Here is an 18,824-nt window from a genome sequence, read left to right as displayed (position 1 = left end):
ATTTTAAGTAAAAATTAATGTGGCATAAATGTGATAGAAAGTTGCTTGTCATATTGCGTGTCAGTGGGACTTGTGTCTCAATCCCTTAGGCATTTTTGAAAATTTCCCCCTACATCTTAGTACTAGTGACAGCTCTCTGGGGAAGTGCAGATCCAGAGCTGGATTTTGCAGGTTGGGCCTCTCTTTTACACTTGGTACATATATAACAAGGTCAGCATCCACCTCTCACGAGCACCCCTTCTGGTTGGATACATCTCTATTCTTTCAGTTCTGGTGCTTTTTGGTGGTTCTCAGGTGTTTTTTTCCAGCAACTGAGTCCTCTGGCTGAGTCATACACGCTGCATAAGAACCAGAGCAAGCCCCTTCTGGGGTATACAGTCCACCAGGGCCTCTCAGCACCCCTCTGGTGATGTCTCTCTAGCCCTCCCTAGGCTCAGTCTTTAAGTAGTCCCAGTCCTGGTATGGGGCCATATTCCCAGGGCTTCCTCCCTGGAGATACTATCATCCTGTGGCCCTCCCCAGACTCAGTCCCTACTTAGTCCCAGCAGCCAGCGAGGAGCTCCTTCATTGCTCCCCCAGTCCCTGCCAGCAGACTGTCTTTGGTCCTGTTGCTCTTCCAGCCAGGCACATAGTTCTTTCTTTTCCAGCTCCAAGCAGCAACTAACTGTTGTGCTCTTCTACAGCTCCTTTTATATAGCCCTCCTGGCCCCCGACTGGCCATTCTAGTAGTCCCTCTGATTGGTTGCTTCCTCCCAACCACTCTAGGCCGCTCGGAGGACCTCTCCCACAGTTCCTTTTTGGGATGGGTGTGGCAGAACCCTGAGGCTTCCCTCAGGGGCCCTTTAGGCCTAGTCCAGCCCATCATAAGCTATCTATAGCATCTTCCATCTGAGGGTCTCAGAGTGCTGTACAGATGTCAATGCATTAATCCTTATGGCACTCCTAGGAGATAGGCAAGTACACAATCCCCATTTTACACACTGGGAGAGGGAGGCTGAGGCACAAAGAGGTGAATTGACCTGCCCAGAGTCACACAACAAGTCTGTAGCAGAGCAAAGAGTAAAACCCAGTACAAAACTGAATCTAGTCTGGCTCATAAATAACCAGATCCTGATGGGGGAGGGATGAGTTAGTAGTCCTGGTACAAAGAGTTTATATTCATGCACTTCTCAATTGTTTATGACCTGAGCCTGCATTTGTGTATTTAGATTTAGGATCCCTGATTCTTCTTTTAGTTATTCCAGTGAAACTAAGGACTAATCCCATTGCAATCAATGGAATTACAATAGCATAAAACTGGTGTGAGAGGCATCTCAAGCACAAAGTCCTTTAAAATTCTGTCTAGCCTGTCTGTGTTTCCAAAGAGCCCATCAGTTTGCCAGGTTTGGGACAGTGGACCTTGCAGTCTGTTCCATGGGGGCAGATCCCACCACCTTGGTGGGGAAATGGTGGAAGGGGGAGTTGGGGAAGACTTTGTGACAGGATCCTTGTGACCCCTTCTGGAATGGGATGGGAAAGGAAGATTAGGCCTGGGAATTTTACTTTACAAGACCACATAATTCACCTCAGACTTAAGCCCAGTGTCTCCTGAAAGATAATATCCTTTAAACAAAACATCCATTATTAAAATGTTACATTGCAGAGATCTGCATGGAATCACTTTACTCATTCAGTTGCAGTGTCCAGAGAATCCTTCCATCGTTTGCTTCAGCCCCGTTGCATTTTTTAGCAGATCAGTTGTGAGCTATGCACATTGATGTTTTGCATTTTCAAAAGGCCCGATAAATCATACATTCCAAGCTGTTTCTCTGCATTGTTTCATGCTGGCTCTAGATGGATTCCAGTGGAGCCTTTTGTATGGAAATCTATCTGTGCTGTGCAATTCTGTCTCAGCTCTATTGATTTATAGCAACAACACTTTCTGGGATCACTGAATAACCTACCAACATTATTCTACTCTAGCGGTCATGTCTGCTGTAAAAATGTCATCCCAACAGTATGTAAATGAAGGAATTGTTGCTATCTTGGGCTCCAGTAAGATATTAGATCTGCAAACCCTTACTCGTGTGTAGTCCTATGAAAGTCAGAGAAAGTGCTCATGTATGTGGAACGTTACAACTGTAGAATTAGGCCTGAAATTTCTACAATGCCAGGGGACTGATCTTGCAGGGTTCCATGTGCTCTCAAAGTCCAGTAAATCAAGTGACGCTTCAGGCAGAGGGAGTGTAGATGCAGCCCTTTGAGGGTGTAGTTTGTAGGTTTTTCATATATTCATAAAAATGGCTGTGGGGCATCATGAGAGGGATTCTGGCCCCAAAACATTGCTTTGGCAAAGCGTAGCAGCCAGAGGAGAATCCCCCTGCCCCACCCCACATAGGAGCTGTGTGGCCCTATGCTGGCACTCCATAAACTCCAGTGTAGGGGACAGGAGAGTGGGAGGCTGTAGCATCCACTCCTTTGGCCCTTCCGGCTTGCACCACAAGCCAGGGGCAGCAGCAGAGAGGCAGCCATAATTCAGAGCAGCCCCTTCAGACTGCCTAAATTATGCCAAGGGCCGTTTTGAGCCCCAGAGTACCAGAATCAGAAGGACAAAAAGATTTAAAGCTACGTTTGTCCCTTCTTCCCCCTGGGCTGTGCCTTGCATGCTGCACTTCCTACAGGTGCAATACAGACTTGAACTACATTTTCTTGACCCAAGCCTGTGCAAAATGCATATGGAGATGCCTATGAATAAGTAAGTGATTGCCTGTTAACATAAAATCAAATGTCTTACTCTGATGTAAATCTGGTGTGATTTCATTGGAGCCCGTGAATGACTCCAGAAGTATACAGATATGAGAGCAGAATTTGGGCCACAGATTAGAATAAAGATTTCAGGGGATAACACTGCAGTATTTCACTAGTTTTGTTTACAATCCATATTCCTAAAAGTCTTGTTTCTAGAGCTGCAGGATCATATATGTCAAGATGACACCCTGTCAGTGTCAACATGATTTCTGCCCTGTCTGCAGCTGCATGATGCTATTCAGACACTGCACCACATATGATAAATATATATACACAAATGCTGTCTTAAACATTTAAGGTTGCACAGCCAAGCACTCAAAAGTTAGGAAATTCCAGAATTGGAAATGCTTGTGCAATCTTAATTCAGCCCCCTATGCATATGCATTATGATAGTCTTTAAAGACATGATCCCATGCCATTTTTGCACAGGCTTCTGTGCACAAAATGGATGGTGCTCATTTAGCAAGCAGCTATTTAATATTTTGTTTTATCTTCATTGTTCACTGAATGGCCCCAGGTCTTATTTACTGCGCCCTATTTAAAGCCTGCTCTGAACACAGAATTATTAATTTCCTCGTGGGCTTTTCAATGGCACTCATCACTATAGTACCTGAGTGCTTCATAAACATTAATTAATTTATTTGCACAACATCCCTACAAAGTGAGGGGGTGGTGTTATCCACATTTTACATACAGAGGGAGAGGGGCGGCTCAGGCACAGAGAGATTTTGGACAAAAGTATCCACCGATAGTGTGTGCCCAATCTTAGATGCCTAAGATCTGATTTTTTCAGAGTACTAAGGATGTAGTACTTTATATGTTCAAAGCACAGTTCTCACTGAATTCAGCTGCAGCTGTGAGTGCTCAGCACTCTTGCAAATCAGACCGCAAGTGATCACCTGGAAAGCTTGGTTTAAGTGACTTGGTCAGCATCACATAAGAAATCTGTCACAGAGGCAGGGATACACTCTAGTTCTCCAGGGCAACATTCATCTGCCTTAGCCATAAGACTATCATTTGTTTTCCTGCAGTCCCCTGCCGTATTCACTACACACCTTCCAACTAGTGCCTCATATGATCACATTCCAGGTAGAGTTCCTCTGGGCAGTCCCCACTGACACCTTAGATGACTTTGAGGAGTGGTGGATGCTGTCAGGGGTTCTCTGCTTGGTGTCCCCCTCAGGATCCTTGATATTCAAGGTTTTACCTCACTCCTATTCCTGTTTTTTCATCTGTTGTCCCACATACTCAACTGGCCTGGGCCTAGCTCTTCCTCTCCCTTAGTTGAGGGGGTAGGTCTTTAGTCTTTGACAGGCCTAGACCCACCTGTCCTAGTCTTGCAGATAAGACATACCTTCCAACCTCTTCAAGAAATGAAGCAGGAGTCCTACAGACAACAGCTTCCTTCACCACACAATTCTAATTTATCCCAGAACAGGTCCATCCCTTGCACTGAATGAGGCAGGGGTCCTTTGGTAAAAACAGTATGCGATCATGGAATTAATGACTGTATCACAATGGCTTATGCACCAGGACACTAAATTAAGGCTACCCAGACAACCTTAGTTCTGGAATGTCCTAACTCTTGGGTGTTTGACTTTGCAGCCTTAGGCCTGGTCTACACTACGCGTTTAAACCGAATTTAGCAGCGTTAAACCGAATTAACCCTGCACCCGTCCATACGATGAAGCCCTTTATATCGATATGAAGGGCTCTTTAAACCGATTTCTGTACTCCTCCCTGATGAGGGGAGTAGCGCTGAAATTGGTATTGCCATGTCGGATTAGGGTTAGTGTGGCCGCAATTCGATAGTATTGGCCTCTGGGCGGTATCCCACAGTACACCATTGTGACAGCTCTGGAAAGCAATCTGAACTCAGATGCACTGGCCAGGTTGACAGGAAAAGCCCCGTGAACTTTTGAATTTCATTTCCTGTTTGCCCAGCATGGAGCTCCGATCAGCACGGGTGACGATGCAGTCCCAAATCCAAAAAGAGCTCCAGCATGGACCGTACGGGAGATACTGGATCTGATCGCTGTATGGGGAGACAAATCTGTTCTATCAGAGCTCTGTTACAGAAGACGAAATGACAAAGCATTTGAAAAAATCTCCAGGCTATGATAGACAGAGGCCACAGCAGGGACTCAGCACAGTGCTGCGTGACAAGCGTAACAGAAAGCCAAAGAATCAAATAGACGCTCATGAAGGGAGGGAGGCGGGACTGAAGACTCCAGCTATCCCACAGTCCCCACAGTCTCTGAAAAGCATTTGCATTCTTTGCTGAGTTCCCAATGCCTGAAGGGTCAAAAACATTGTCCGGGGTGGTTCAGGATATATCTCGTCAATTTACCCTCCCCCCCCCCCCCCCCCCGTGAATGAAAAGGGAAAAAAAATCATTTCTCGTCTTTTTTCAATGTCACCCTATGTCTACTGCATGCTGCTGGTAGACCTGAACAGCAGCATCCCCTCCCCTTCCTTTCCTGATGGCAGATGGTACAAAATGGTGGAAAACCGTTATCATCATCCCGTGAGTGCTCTTGACTGGCCTCGGTGAGGTCGACCAGGGGCGCCTGGGTAAAAATGGGAATGACTCCTGGTCATTCCTGGCAGATGGTACTAAAGGCTTGGTAACCGTCCTCATCATAGCAGCTGGAGGCTGAGCTCCATCAGCCGCCCCCCTTTCATGTCTAAAGAAAAGATTCTGTACTCCCTGGACTGTTAAAGCAGCAGGAGGCTGCTCTCCTCTCCCCCCTACCCTTTAATGTCCTGCCTGGACTATCATAGCAGCTGGAGGCTGCCTCCTCCTCATTTTATCTCGCTAAAAAGTCAGTGTTTCTTATTCCTGCATTCTTTATTACTTCATCACACAAATGGGGGGACACTGCCACGGTAGCCCAGGAGGATTGGGGGAGGAGGGAAGCAACGAGTGGGGTTGTTGCAGGGGCACCCCCTAGAATGGCATGCAGCTCAACATTTCTGCGGGATCTCTGGGGCTCTGACACGGAGCAGCTGTGCTCTCTGGTTCTCTAGTACACTTGCCAGATATTCTAGGCAGGACTGACTCTATTTTTAGACAAAACATAAAGAAGGGAATGACCCAGGGAGTCATTCCCATTTTTGTCCATGCGCCCCCGACCGACCTTAGCGAGGCCAGCCAGGAGCACCCATGACAGCAGCAGACGGTACAAAAGGATTGATAACCGTCATCGCCAATTTCCAAATGCAAACAGTGCAAAATGACTGATAACCACCATCTCATCGCCAATTTACAATGGCAGACAGTGCAATAGGGATGGTAACTGTCTTTGCTACCTTGCAAAGGCAAATGAATGCTGCTGTGTAGCACTGCAGTACCGCATCTGTCAACAGCATCCAGTGCACATACGGTGACAGTGACAAAAGGCTAAACAGGATCCATGGTTGCTATGGCGTCTGCCAGGGCAATCCAGGGGAAAAAGGGTGTGAAATGATTGTCTGCCGTTTCTTTCACAGAGGAAGGATTGAGTGATGACATTTACCCAGAATCACCTGTGACACTGTTTTTGCCCCATCATGCATTGGGATCTTAACCCAGAATTCCAATGGGCGGGGGAGACTGCGGGAACTATGGGATAGCTACAGGATAACTACTCACAGTGCAACGCTCTAGAAATCGACGCTAGCCTCAGTCCATGGACGCACATCGCCGAATAAATGTGCTTAGTGTGGCCGCATGCACTCGAATTTATATAATCTGTTTTAAAAAACTGGTTTTTGTAAAATCAGAATAATCTCGTAGTGTAGATATACCCTTAATAATGTTCTTTTAGCATAGCTTTTTTGTGTAATTTCATAGGTTTGTAAAAAATGTATCTGATATATATATTAAAAAAGATAGACTTGTCTAGCATGGATTAACATGCCATAAGCTCAAGTCAGATGGGCTCTGGTTCAGGAAAGCATTTATGCATGTGCTGCAGACTATCATTATTCAGGACAGCATTTAACTATGTGCTTAACTTCAATCACGTGCTTAGTAAGTCCTACTAACTTGAATGGGGCTTAGGCAGGTTGCTAAATATAAGCATGTGGTTAAGTACTGTCCTGAGTAGAAATACTTTCCTGAATTGGGGTCTTGGCTTGTGTTTTTTTTTCTGATAGTATAAACAGGAGTGAAATTTTTCTTCAGATCACTGGTCTAGTTTCAGGGCTTGGAAACATTTTCTGGTCCTAAAAGAATGCGTGCCGGTCCAACTAAAATGCCTTTAGCCCTGTCTGGTTACAAGATAACAGATCTTACAATCACATCATTCTGCTTACAGTCTTGCTTTCCCCCTCCACTCCACCCCATCTAGTTCATACTTGTAGTGGTCTCTATCTTGATAAATAAAATAATACAAGCCAGTATATCTCATGGCCCAAGTAGACTTGAATCCCAATTTTCTAATGGTATGAAACATTTGTTTCTAGCTTTGGAGAAGGGTAGGGATCACAAGACACCAGCCCTTAAAACAGTGCCAGTCTCTCAGTGTAACAGTGTTTTCTTGGCACTGATCCAGGACTGAATACATTCCCTGCAAACTGCTCTCCTCTGGCACAGGGATCATAGCGTCCTGGACTTGAAAGCAACATAATTTAAATTGCTGGCTAAAAGTAAGAAATAACATATTACAGGATGTGTAATTATAATGGTAAGTATACAAGTGTTCAAAGCGTTGAGAGCTGAGACCTACTTTTGCTGAGATGGCTACAAAAATATGCCAATTAAACATTAATGTGTACATTTAAAAAAATTCTTTACCAAACATGCACCAGCTTTCTCTGAGTAATGGCATAATCTTACCACTACCATCCATAGTGGCCCTGATTCATCAAGGTACTTAAGCACATGTGTAGTCTCATTGATTTCATTGGGACTACACCCATGTTTACAGTTTGGCATCAGCTTAGGTATCTTGCTGAACTGAATTCAAAATGATGTTTAATCACAAAGTTTAGCAACTACAGATCCCACACCGAGAGTCATTTGAAGCATCCAAAGCGCCACAAGCATTCCTCTGGCTGAGCTCATGGAGCCTATGAAATTAACATGGTTCAGGCATAACTCAGTCTTCAGAAAAGCATTTCAAGCTGTGAGCACTGGCTTCTACCCGAGCCATGTCACTTCCAAATGGCCTTGCGGGCAGAATGACAACAATTGGAGATGAAGGAACATGCTAAGACCAATTTCCTATGAGGCCAACCCTGCAGTTGTTGCTTGCCAGGTCCATAAACACTGCAGTCCTACAAAGTGCTAAAGCCTGCACTGTATCTGTATTAATTTTAAATGACACCAAAAAAGGAACATTAAGATAAAAATTGAAAACAGTTTCCTATTTGCTGTATTGTATTTCTTCCTTTTCACAGGCATTATGATAGGAGGGAGTCCATGGTGATTCCAGAGCCCGGACTCTGTGCCGCATCTGAACATCTACACCACAGTTTTATAGTCCCAAAAACCACCATCCCCCTGAGCCTGAGTCAGCTGACACAGGCTAGCAATGGGTGTTTGTACCCTCAGATGCATTTGAGAATTTTATCCACGATGCTTTGCAGGCAAATAAAAGACAAGGTCCCTGCCACATGACATTTAAGGATCCAATTCTGGAACTTCTATATCCTAGTCCCGTTGCAGTCAGTCGGGACTAAGAATTACTTGTGAGTAAAGGCTGCAGGATCAGGCTTTATAGCCTTAATTTTGTGAAGCACTGAACTCCCTCTATTTCCACGTATATCAGTAAGCTGCTCAACACCTTAGCTGATCTGGTTCTAAGTCAGTGAGGCTGCATGGGTATGAATGAGAGCAAAATTTAGCCTCCAGTGTAATTGCAAGATAAAGTAGCAATTAATGTCTTCCTACAAGGCTCTCGCTTTACCAGCTTGCTCACTTCACAAGGGATTTCATACCATGACGGTCACCTGGTATGTTATTGGTATTTTAAATAACTTGTCATCTGAGAAACTACACATTGTGCCTGGAGACCATGGTGAGGGACACCTTGGAAATGCCTGATATAGACAGGCAAAAAATTCTCCTTTTTATCCCCTTTGGTTTATTCCCTTTGGTTTGGTGTCCAACTTGTAGACAAGCAAAGCAAGCAGGATCTGAAGCATGTGCATTAGTCATCTTGAGTTTGCTTCAGAATTCTCCCCCGCCCTACACCCCATGTTCTGAAGGCTTAAGATCTCTTAGCCTTTTCTAAGGGAAATGTTAACTCAAGGCATTACTATTGTATGACAGGTCATTTTGGAACCCTTAGTGTGGCCTATCAGGTGCTCTCTAACACCGTGGGCTAGGGATGCTACATTTCCTGGACTTGTCATTACTGATTAGCATTAATGAAATGTCAGGGTAACCTTATATAGCTGTTAGAGAATCTACACTTTGCTTTGTGAAACCTGTCTAGGTCAAATGGATGGTCTGTCAAGTTGCCTAGCATTAGCAATTATTTTGCAATCAGTGTTAATCAAAGAGATGGGGCAGTAATTACTACAGCATCTAGCATCTTCTCTAAGTTTAAATATAACTAAGATCAAATCAGTTTCTTTGTGTGAATACATCTTTTACAGATGTATCAAAAACCCTTGTAAAAACAGAGTTGAAGATTTCACTAAATGTAAATTGTTGTTACCATTTATTATTAGTTCGTCTTGGGATTTTGTTATATATACTGAAAAACTAGAAGTATCAGTCTCTGGTCTCTGATGTGGTTACAAGTGTTCTGACAACAGATTGCACCTTTAAATGAACAACTCAGATTTGTGACACTAAAATTTAATAGGGGTGAAAAAAGACCTATCAATCAGAGCAAACTTCTGGCGTTTCACTTGACCAGGCCATAATTATTTTTACAACAGAATCAACATTCTTTGTAAATGTTGTCCAGTAAAGACACAGGAAAATTTCTCTGAACTCAAACCATTATTTTCATTATTTGATGATATTTCTCTGAATGTGTAAGAAATTTTGTAAAATGTGAGTCCTTAGTAATGAGCATTTGTATAGCGCCTTTCATGCAGCAGGATCCCAGAGTGGTTTACACTCTGTGAGCCCAAGGGCGGCTCTAGGTATTTTGCTGCCCCAAGCACGGCAGGCAGGCTACCTTCAGCGGCTTGCCTGTGGGAGGTCCCCGGTCCCGTGGATTCGGCAGCATGCCTGCGGGAGGTCCGTTGAAGCTGCGGGACCAGCGGACCCTCCATAGGCATGCCACCGAAGGCAACCTGCCTGCTGCCCTCGCGACGACCGGCAGAGAGCCCCCCGTGGCTTGCTGCCCCAGGCACGCAGTTGGCATGCTGGTGCCTGGAGCTGCCCCTGTGTGAGCCTAAGGTTGCTGTAGCTGTTTAGGAATCACTTCACTCATCTCTGTAATGTAGCTGTTTCTGGGCTGAAATTGAAAATAGGTAAAAACATTGATGTTGGGCTCAAGTCCACCATTCCCCAAACTTCGACTCAGGTCCTGGGTTCTGGTTTGTGTCCATATTTTTGTTGAAATCCAGTAACCATTTAACAGTGTGTGCAGCAATGTAAGTCAGAAAGTGAATAATGATATATCCGGGTGAACTTACAGAGAGAGTTCCTAACCTTGGTCCCACTGAAGTCAATCGCAACACTTCCATTGATTTCCATAGGAGCAAAGTGCAGTCCAGAATGTAATTAGCCTGATAAAGGAGAGTTACAGAGACCCACCTACATTATTGATCTGTAGCTTCCCATTATGGCAGCCTCGTGCTGAGCCAGGTGGAAAGGAAAGTATATCCATCCAGTACACAGCTGGCTCACATATAGCCAAAGGCCTGCTACCATCAAGCCACCTGTTAGAGGTTTGTTTGATGTCATTTCTTCTCATATGCAGGGCCGCCCAGAGCAGGGGGACAGGTGGGCCAATTTGCCCCGGGCCCCGCAGGGGCCCCCACAAGAGTTTTTCAGGGCCCCTGGAGCGGGGTCCTTCACTTGCTCCGGGGACCCCAGAAAACTCTCACGGGGCCCAGGCCCCCGGAGCTTCTTCCATTCCAGGTCTTCGGCGGTGGGAGGTCCTTCCGCTCCGGGACCCACCGCTGAAGTGCCCCAAAGACCCGTGGGGGGGGGTCCTTCCACCCCGGGACCCGCCGCCGAAGACCCCAGGCCCCCTGAATTCTCTGGGTGGCCCTGCTCATATGCTCCTAGGTCTTTATGGAAATCTGTTGCCTTCCTCACCATGGTACCATCAATTAAATGCCACTTGGGCCCCACATTTACCTGGCTTGAATTTGTTGATGTCTGAGGTGCTTGTTGATAAAATTATGATGCTGTTTTTACCCACAGCTCTGGTGCCTTTGTAGGCTGATTTCCAAGTTAATGCTTTATACCTTGATGCTCCATTTAGGGCCCTCGTATTTATCGCTCATGGTGCTGGGGAACACTGCGGCCGCTATGATGACTTAGCCCAGATGCTGACAGGACTTAACTTGTTTGTATTTGCTCATGACCATGGTGAGTATTATAAAAGAAACAGCATGTGACGTATAGCAGATCAGGGCCGTAGCAGGGTGGATGGAGTTAAAACTGTTCAGCAGGAAGTAAAAAGAAAATAAATTAATTATAGACCAGCGTAAAAGGGAAAGGATCGATTAATGCACCATGTAGTACTGCCTGTCTAATCTATCCTATCTATCAAATGGCCACACAGGTTCCTTGGGTTTTCTCAGCCTTGTCCTTACGGAGCCACCATTTACTCTATTTTGATTATCACCTTATGGGATTGTCACTGTTGCGCCATGTCTCTGGTTGTGGTGGGGATCTTTGCCCCTCCCTCCTAGGGTCATCATAGCTGCTACCCTGAATCACCCCAAGTTGATGCTGAAATGGCAGTATGTCTTTCACACTCTCACTGAACCTGAAGGCCTTCCCTCAGGACACAAACAGACAAAGGGTGAGAGACTTCTCTTAGCAATCCCCAGGGACTGGGACAGCCCAACAATATTTTAAACGATTTGCTTCCTTGTCCTGCAGCAGCCCCCTCCTGCCTTTTCCTGCCCTCACAGCTTGCCCCTCTCCTTCCCCTTCAAGCCTTTGGTTTTTTTTTATTGTTGCCTACAGCTGCCTCTGCCATAGCTGCTATAGAAATTAGCAAAATAAATAAATGAGATTGATCAGGGCAGCAATGAGCAGTGAGGCCAAATTCAAAGGTGGGTGGTAGGAGAAGTGGTATGAATCTATGCTGATGTAACTTGGGCCTGGTCTGCACCTAACATTTAGGTTGTCCTAGCTCTGTCACTCAGGGCTGTGAAAAATTCACAGTGTAGACACTGCTAGGTACCTTCGGCTTTTCTTGACTGAAATCAAGACCATAATTTGGCCTGTAGTCCCCCGCTCCTCTGACACACATTTATTGACATGTAAATTACATCTTTGTACACGTTACCTCTGAATTTAGCCTGAGGCGTCTCACCAATCTGATCACTTCAGAGTTTGGGGAATAGAGACTCATCTGGTCTTCAAGAACAATGGCAAAACCTCAACAATATCCACATTCTCCCTTTAGATATGCACTTAAGACTCTCATTGAGTTTCAGCACTGGCATCTCAGAGCAGAAATGGGCCCTAGGTTTCCTTAGGATAGAGATAGTCTGGTAGTCAATTTAATTGTCATATTTTTACAAAGCTGTGATTTGTATGAAGAGTGAATGAAATACCACATACAGGGTTGGCTTTAACAACAGGCAGTTGGCCAGGGCAGAAAAATCTTTGCCGACAGTATGGGCCTGTTTCTCCTTTCACTTATACAATTTTTAACACTACTGTAACGCCATTAATTTCAATAGACTTCCTTTTGATTTACACATGCATAAGTGAGGCTTGTCAGGCTTTATGTATGTAATTATCCAGGTGGAAAGTGTTTCTTTTTCTCATGTGGCATAAAGCTGATGAGAAAGATCATATAGAGTGTTGAGCAGACTCCCTATTGTATGTGAGGCTGCCTCTGTAGCCACCCAGATTTCTGTTGTTATTCCACATAGGAGCTATGCAGAATTTTAGTGCACACCTAAGCCATTTGTTTGAATGCCAGAGCTTTAAAGATCTGGGCACTCTGGACTGTGGGGCTGTTGTTGCTTTTTTACTTTAGTTCCTTATGCTCCTCACAAGAAAACTTGTAACAAGATTGAAGTCGCAGATTTAAAAAATAATATTTAATGGGATGGAAATGGAAACAGCAACAAGACACAGCACTTTATAGTGTAAATTTAATAGGGAGAGAAGCCACATCTCGAGATGGAAAAGGAGCTTTGAAAGCAAAGGTACCTGTCAGGAGTTATTGCACTGTATAAAGAGAAGCGTATTCACGCTGTGTCGCCTTGAATATCTTTTAGGCTAGACAACTGCAAATATTCTTTTATTAACAGAGAACAATTCCATTCTTTTCTTTTCTTACCTTCTTTGAATAGCAGTATCCAAATTAGAGCATCATCATTGACTTTGCAACCAATAAAGATACTCAGCTTACTAACTGTTCTGAGAGAGACCAAATTTTGTTGGTGAAAGAGACAAGCTTTCAAGCCACACTGAGCTCTTCAGAAAAGTAAACCCAGAAACTTTGCCATAACATTTTCCATCCATAACAAACAGGTTTATCACATAAAGGACCACAAAAGTCAGATACTGGAGACAATGCAGAAAACCTTGCTATATTACAAAGCTTTTCCTTCAGAAGAGCTTTGTGTAACTCGAAAGCTTGTCTCTTTCACCTACAGATAGGGTGACCAGATGTCCCGATTTCATAGGGACAGTCCCGATTTTTGGGCCTTTTCCTTATATAGGCTTCTATTACCCTCCACCCCCGTCCTGATTTTTCACATTTGCTGTCTGGTCACCCTACCTACAGAAGTTGGTCCAATAAAAGATACTACCTCATCCACCCTGTCTCTTTAATATGCCCACAACAACACTGCAAATAATTGTTCTGAGTCAGGTTATATTATTTGGGCATACTCTCCAGGAGAAGTGTCCAAACAAAGTAACAGACTGCTTTAAATGGTAAAAAATGTCCCTTATTGGAAAATTTCCCAAAACTGATAATTAATGCCACAAGAATGCTTCATTCTCCATTACATCTCCCAAAATAGTCAGTCAAACATTACTTTGTTTTGTGTTGAGCCTACGATAAAGCATGAGAGCATCTGGCAGAGGAAAAATGAAGAGTTCCTTTGTAATATAGAAAGATTTTCTCAATTGTCTCCAGTGTCTGGTTTTTGTGGTCCTTTGTGTGATAAAACTGTTTGTTATGAATGGAAAATGTTATTTCAAAGTTTTTGTGGTCCTTTGTGTGATAAAACTGTTTGTTATGAATGGAAAATGTTATTTCAAAGTTTCTGGGTTTACTCAGGGCATTGCAACATGGGGCAGAGTTAAGGTTGTTTGGCTGACCTTGCTACCAAGGATTAGGTAGGCTATGCATTTCTAGATGTTCATAACATTTGGGTTTCTTTGAAATTTAACCTCTGAATTTAATTAAAATTCTGAATTTCCTGAATTCAGAGTGGTTGGGTTTCAGGGTTTTTTTTTTGTAGTTGTTTTTGTTTTTTAATAACTGAAACATTCTTGTAAGGTTTTTAACCCTTACAGTACTTATGTGTGCTCTCAACCTTCTCTCTCACTTCATGAAGTTATTTTCCAAGTACTGAAAAGTTTTCTGTGTTGTCTTCAGTTTAATTTAAAAAGAGGAAACCTATTTTTTGTTAAGCTTTGATGATAGTTAAAAAAAAAAAGAGAATATGTCTACATTGGTTGTCCTGGATGGTCTTTGATTTATTGGGGACACACTGAGGAATCACTCATTAGCAACAAATTTATGTTGCCAATTCAGCCAAGTTTTGGTGATGTTATGTTTTCTGTGGATTGGGGAGATTGCTGCCTGTTTTGGAGACACACTTTAGATAGGATGTGATAGCCTTAGGGATCCATGAAGCTAAGAGGCAAAGAAAATGAAACTGAAGGATAGAGAACCTGGCTTCATTTTCACGTGCAAAGCACTTTAATTTATTAAAGTTCAAAGTGTTCCATCCACCCTCATTGTAGACCCTAGCCTGTTTTGTCTGTTGTGGTGAGTTTTATATTTACTTTGATTGTGTTACATGACCAGAGCCCAAAAGGACCACTATTTCACTTTTATAGATGGGTATCAACTAATAGAGTTACTAAGGTGTTTACATTTTTGTAGATAGCAACAGAATCTTGTATTTACTTACCTCTTATCCCTTTTCAGTACATGTTGCAATATTTTTTTCCTTTTACATGGACTTGCTAGTGCTCCTTATGAGTGTAACATAAGCGGTTGTCGTTGGGAGGAAGGACGAAATAATCTGCCCCCTCCCTCCATCCCCACAATGGGGAGGGTCCCAGCCACTCAGTTTGCTTAAGTACAATGTCAGTATCCAGTCCCTCAGTGCTTCACATCTGTGCAGGTATATTCAGAGCTCCCATAAAGTCTCCCCTTTCTGATGCACAGAATGTGTAGATACCTCTTAGTCTTTCACAATGCTTTGAAACTTAGAGGACCAGTAGGTGAATTGCGTGCTCTAAATTATCTGTAAAGTCAGATCAAAATGAAGGGAAAGATGTTGCTCTTGTAGCTTATATAGATTCTTTAGATGCTCCTAACTGAAGTACCCTGCTACTACTTTGTATGTGGTTTGCTTCGGTGGTGAGTCGGAAGTCCCCTCAGACAGAAATCCACTAATGCTTATGGTTTCCATTAATTTTCTCACTAGATTCCAGACTTGATAAAATTTTTACTTTAACAAGAAGAAACCAGCTGGAGCTGTAGATTTAAAAATGCATCAAATGTTTGGGATTTTTCAGCAGGGTCGTTATTGTGTTCTTGCAACTGTTAAAAGACCATTGTTGGTGAGAACAGAAATCTTCTATTTGTTCATAGCACTGGGAAGGACTGCACTATAAGGAAAGGTTAAAAGGACTAAATATATACAGGCTGTGGTGGGAGGGGTGAAAATAATCAAGTGTCAGTGTTAATAAGAGCAAGGATTAGGGTGGTCCTGCATGCGAGAAGCAACAGCTCATGTAATAAAAGGAAACGAAAATGTCTGGCTAGCAACATTCCCTAATAATGTCAATCAGACTCCAGTATAGTCCCACAGGGGGATAGTGGAAGCCTTGGCAGGAATTTAGAGTTGGTTTGGACAAAGCGCTCAGTTCTGCAAGGAACAATCTTGCTATGGTTATGGGTGAGCTCAGTGAGCCCTAATGGTCTATTCTGTCTCTGATTTCTATGATTCAAAGACTGCTTAGTAGAATAAAAACAATCTTGACTTCTCTGCAGCAGGAACTTAAATTGCCATGAGGCGCAGTCCTGTATTCCCTCTGACAGTAGCTACTATAAGATTTTCCATGGGAGGCTGTGTGAACTCCAGAATGTTACTTGGATATTGCTGGCGGTGGGGGGGAAGAAATGTCTTTGTGATCCCAGCTGGGGACAGCTTGTGCCCAGAACTGTTAGGATTCCTGGTACCCAGTGATTTTATTCTCGACAGCACACCATGGAGGGCAACATTGGCGGTGGGCCAAGGGAGGGGGCACAAGGTCTGCAATTATGCAAATCAAGTGGTCTTAACTCGGTGCACAAGTGACATCAAAGGGCTGCAGACCTGATCTCAGGTTGCATTTCCTCGCTATCTCCATGCATTCCATCTGTTTACAGTCTAGCTATATACAAGTGAAGTTAATTTCACACCCTGGTATCTTTCTTTTTATAACTTTACTAATGATTTGATTCTGGAAGGTCTCTAAGTCAACAGAGTCACAGAACTCAGTTTCCTTTGTCAGGCAGGGTCTATGGCTGGGTCATTTTCTCCTTACTCTCTTACTTTGAGTTGCTGTCTGCATAGTCCGGTAAGGGTTATGCAGAGCTTCAGGTTAGACTTTGCAGTACAGTCCCTGCGGGGAGAAATAATCTTTATTCTTCAAATTACCTAGGCTTGACCTGTCACTAAATCTTTTATGATCACAGGATCATTTGGGTTGAAAGGGGCTGCTAATGGGTTATTACTCCAACCCCCGGGATCAAGGCAGGATGGATTTATGAAGCCATAAATGTAAATCGTACCTCTTATAGCTATAAGAACTACAGCGTAGAGAGCTTCTGATCAGAGCAATGGTAATTGGAATATTTCCTCAGCTGTAAAACCTCTTAGATAATATTTTGAATGTCCAGCCATGTTATTTATTATATGAGAGCCATAGAGCTCTTACTGGAATTCACCACTGCATCTCATCCATCCCCCTCCTTGTAAGTAAAAGAAAGACAGACAGAAACATTGCTGCACTCTTGAGAGGGCGGCAATGTTGTCTACTAGCTAGGGCATAGAATAGGTAGTCATCCCCGGATTCATTCCAGTTCTGTGGCAGTGCTGATTCACAGTGCAAGCACAACTTCCTTCAGCCTCACTTTCTCCATCAGTAAGATTAAGATAACAATACTGACCTGCCTCACTGGGGGGCATTCTGGGTGATATTTAACATATGTAAAGCACTTAGAAATCATGGGACGAAAGGTAAACGTGGAAAGCATTATTACTGCCTGGCTCTAGACTAGATATTACAATAGATCATTCCAATTCTGGGTTGGAGAGCTAGGAACAAAGGCCCCTCGGTAATAACCTAGGCTAAAATCCCCTGCCATTTGCTAACTCTCAGTTATGAGAACTCACGTTGTGAAAGCTTAGCAAAGCTCTGAAATCTCCTGGAGCTTGGCCGAACAGCTCTAAGGGACACATCTTGCCTAGCATGTGGCAAAACCAGCAGCTCCACCCAGGGTCCCTCCCCACCCCATGCAATAGGGGTTCAAGTGCAGTGTAGAATCCCCATCGAGCAGTTCTTGCAACTGCAAGAGCAAGTGCACCCCCGGAACAGTTCTGCAGATGCTGACTCTTGGATTCCTCCCTCTCTGGCCTGTGTGGAAGCTCTGGGTCTAGCCAAGTGAATGAGGATGGTGGGAGGGTGAGGATTTGGCTCTAACTGATTTTGATTACAGTAGAACCTCAGAGTTATGGAACACCAGAGTTACAAACTGACCAGTCAACCACACACCTCATTTGGAACCAGAAGTATGCAATCAGGCAGCAGCAGAGACCAATAATAATAATAAAAAAAAAGACAAATACAGTACAGTACTGTGTTCAATGTAAACTACTACAAAAATTAAGGGAAAGTTTAAAAAAAAGATTTGACAAGGTAAGGAAACTGTTTCTGTGCTTGTTTTGTTTACATTAAGATGGCTTTCTTCTGCATAGTAAAGTTTCAAAGCTGAATTAAGTCATTGTTCAGCTGTAAACTTTTGAAAGAACCATAAAGTTTTATTCAGCACCACAAATATTTCTGAGTTACGAACAACCCCCATTCCTGAGGCGTTTGTAACGCTGTGGTTCTATTGTATTTAAATATTAATTTTAAAAGTCTAACTTTAAAGTAGAGAATTGACGATGTCGGACGTGTATGAACGTCCTTGTCTCAGGACGTAGTAGTAGCAGCTGACAAAATTGGAAAAAAAAAAAGTTACATTAACCGAAGATGATTTTGGAAGCCAGTTGCCTACAGCTGATGAGCTCTTGTCAGAACGAAACCTGTCATGCCTATCTCCAGCACCTCTGGTAAGTGGGGAACTGGGTTTGTTTGACCCCCGAGCACAATTTAGAATGGGCTTTTCTGGTACTTTGTACTTCAGCAACTTTGTACAAATAAAATTATTTTTAAATAGCAGAGATGGTCCCAAATAGCCCTTGGATGCCAAGAGAGCCTAGACTTTAGCATTATGTTTCACTCGGCCCAAACTAGGGCCACACTGGCAATTTGTCGGGAGTCCAAGGCTACACCTAGTGCCCAATTCCCATTGACTTCAAGGCCTTTTATTTGAATGAAGTGGAGCATATGGCAGCCACCCTCCTCTTTAATACAGTGGTTCAGCCCATAGAGCCCACAGGTACCAGCATGAATTGGGTCCATCTTTTGTGGACATGGAGGTAGCCTTTCC

The 18,824-nt window shown here is 43.7% G+C and overlaps 1 protein-coding gene across 5 annotated transcripts in view; it reads left to right on the top strand.

Moving 5' to 3' along the window:
- The window catches only part of MGLL (monoglyceride lipase), a 69,798-nt gene that overhangs the window by 17,259 nt on the left and 33,715 nt on the right, over positions 1-18,824 (top strand). For 3 of the 5 annotated variants that reach the window (XM_050958528.1, XM_050958527.1, XM_050958529.1), the window contains one exon: positions 11,169-11,275. The exons of the other annotated variants lie outside the window; for them this stretch is intronic. In XM_050958528.1, coding sequence (XP_050814485.1) covers positions 11,169-11,275 — 107 coding nt within the window. The remainder of the gene's footprint in view (positions 1-11,168; positions 11,276-18,824) is intronic. 5 annotated transcript variants of the gene reach the window in all.

This window comes from Gopherus flavomarginatus, chromosome 6, assembly GCF_025201925.1.
Source record: "Gopherus flavomarginatus isolate rGopFla2 chromosome 6, rGopFla2.mat.asm, whole genome shotgun sequence".
Taxonomy (NCBI): domain Eukaryota; kingdom Metazoa; phylum Chordata; order Testudines; family Testudinidae; genus Gopherus; species Gopherus flavomarginatus.
The sequence above is the reverse complement of the archived record's forward strand: the minus strand, read 5'-3'. Positions and strand labels throughout refer to the sequence as shown.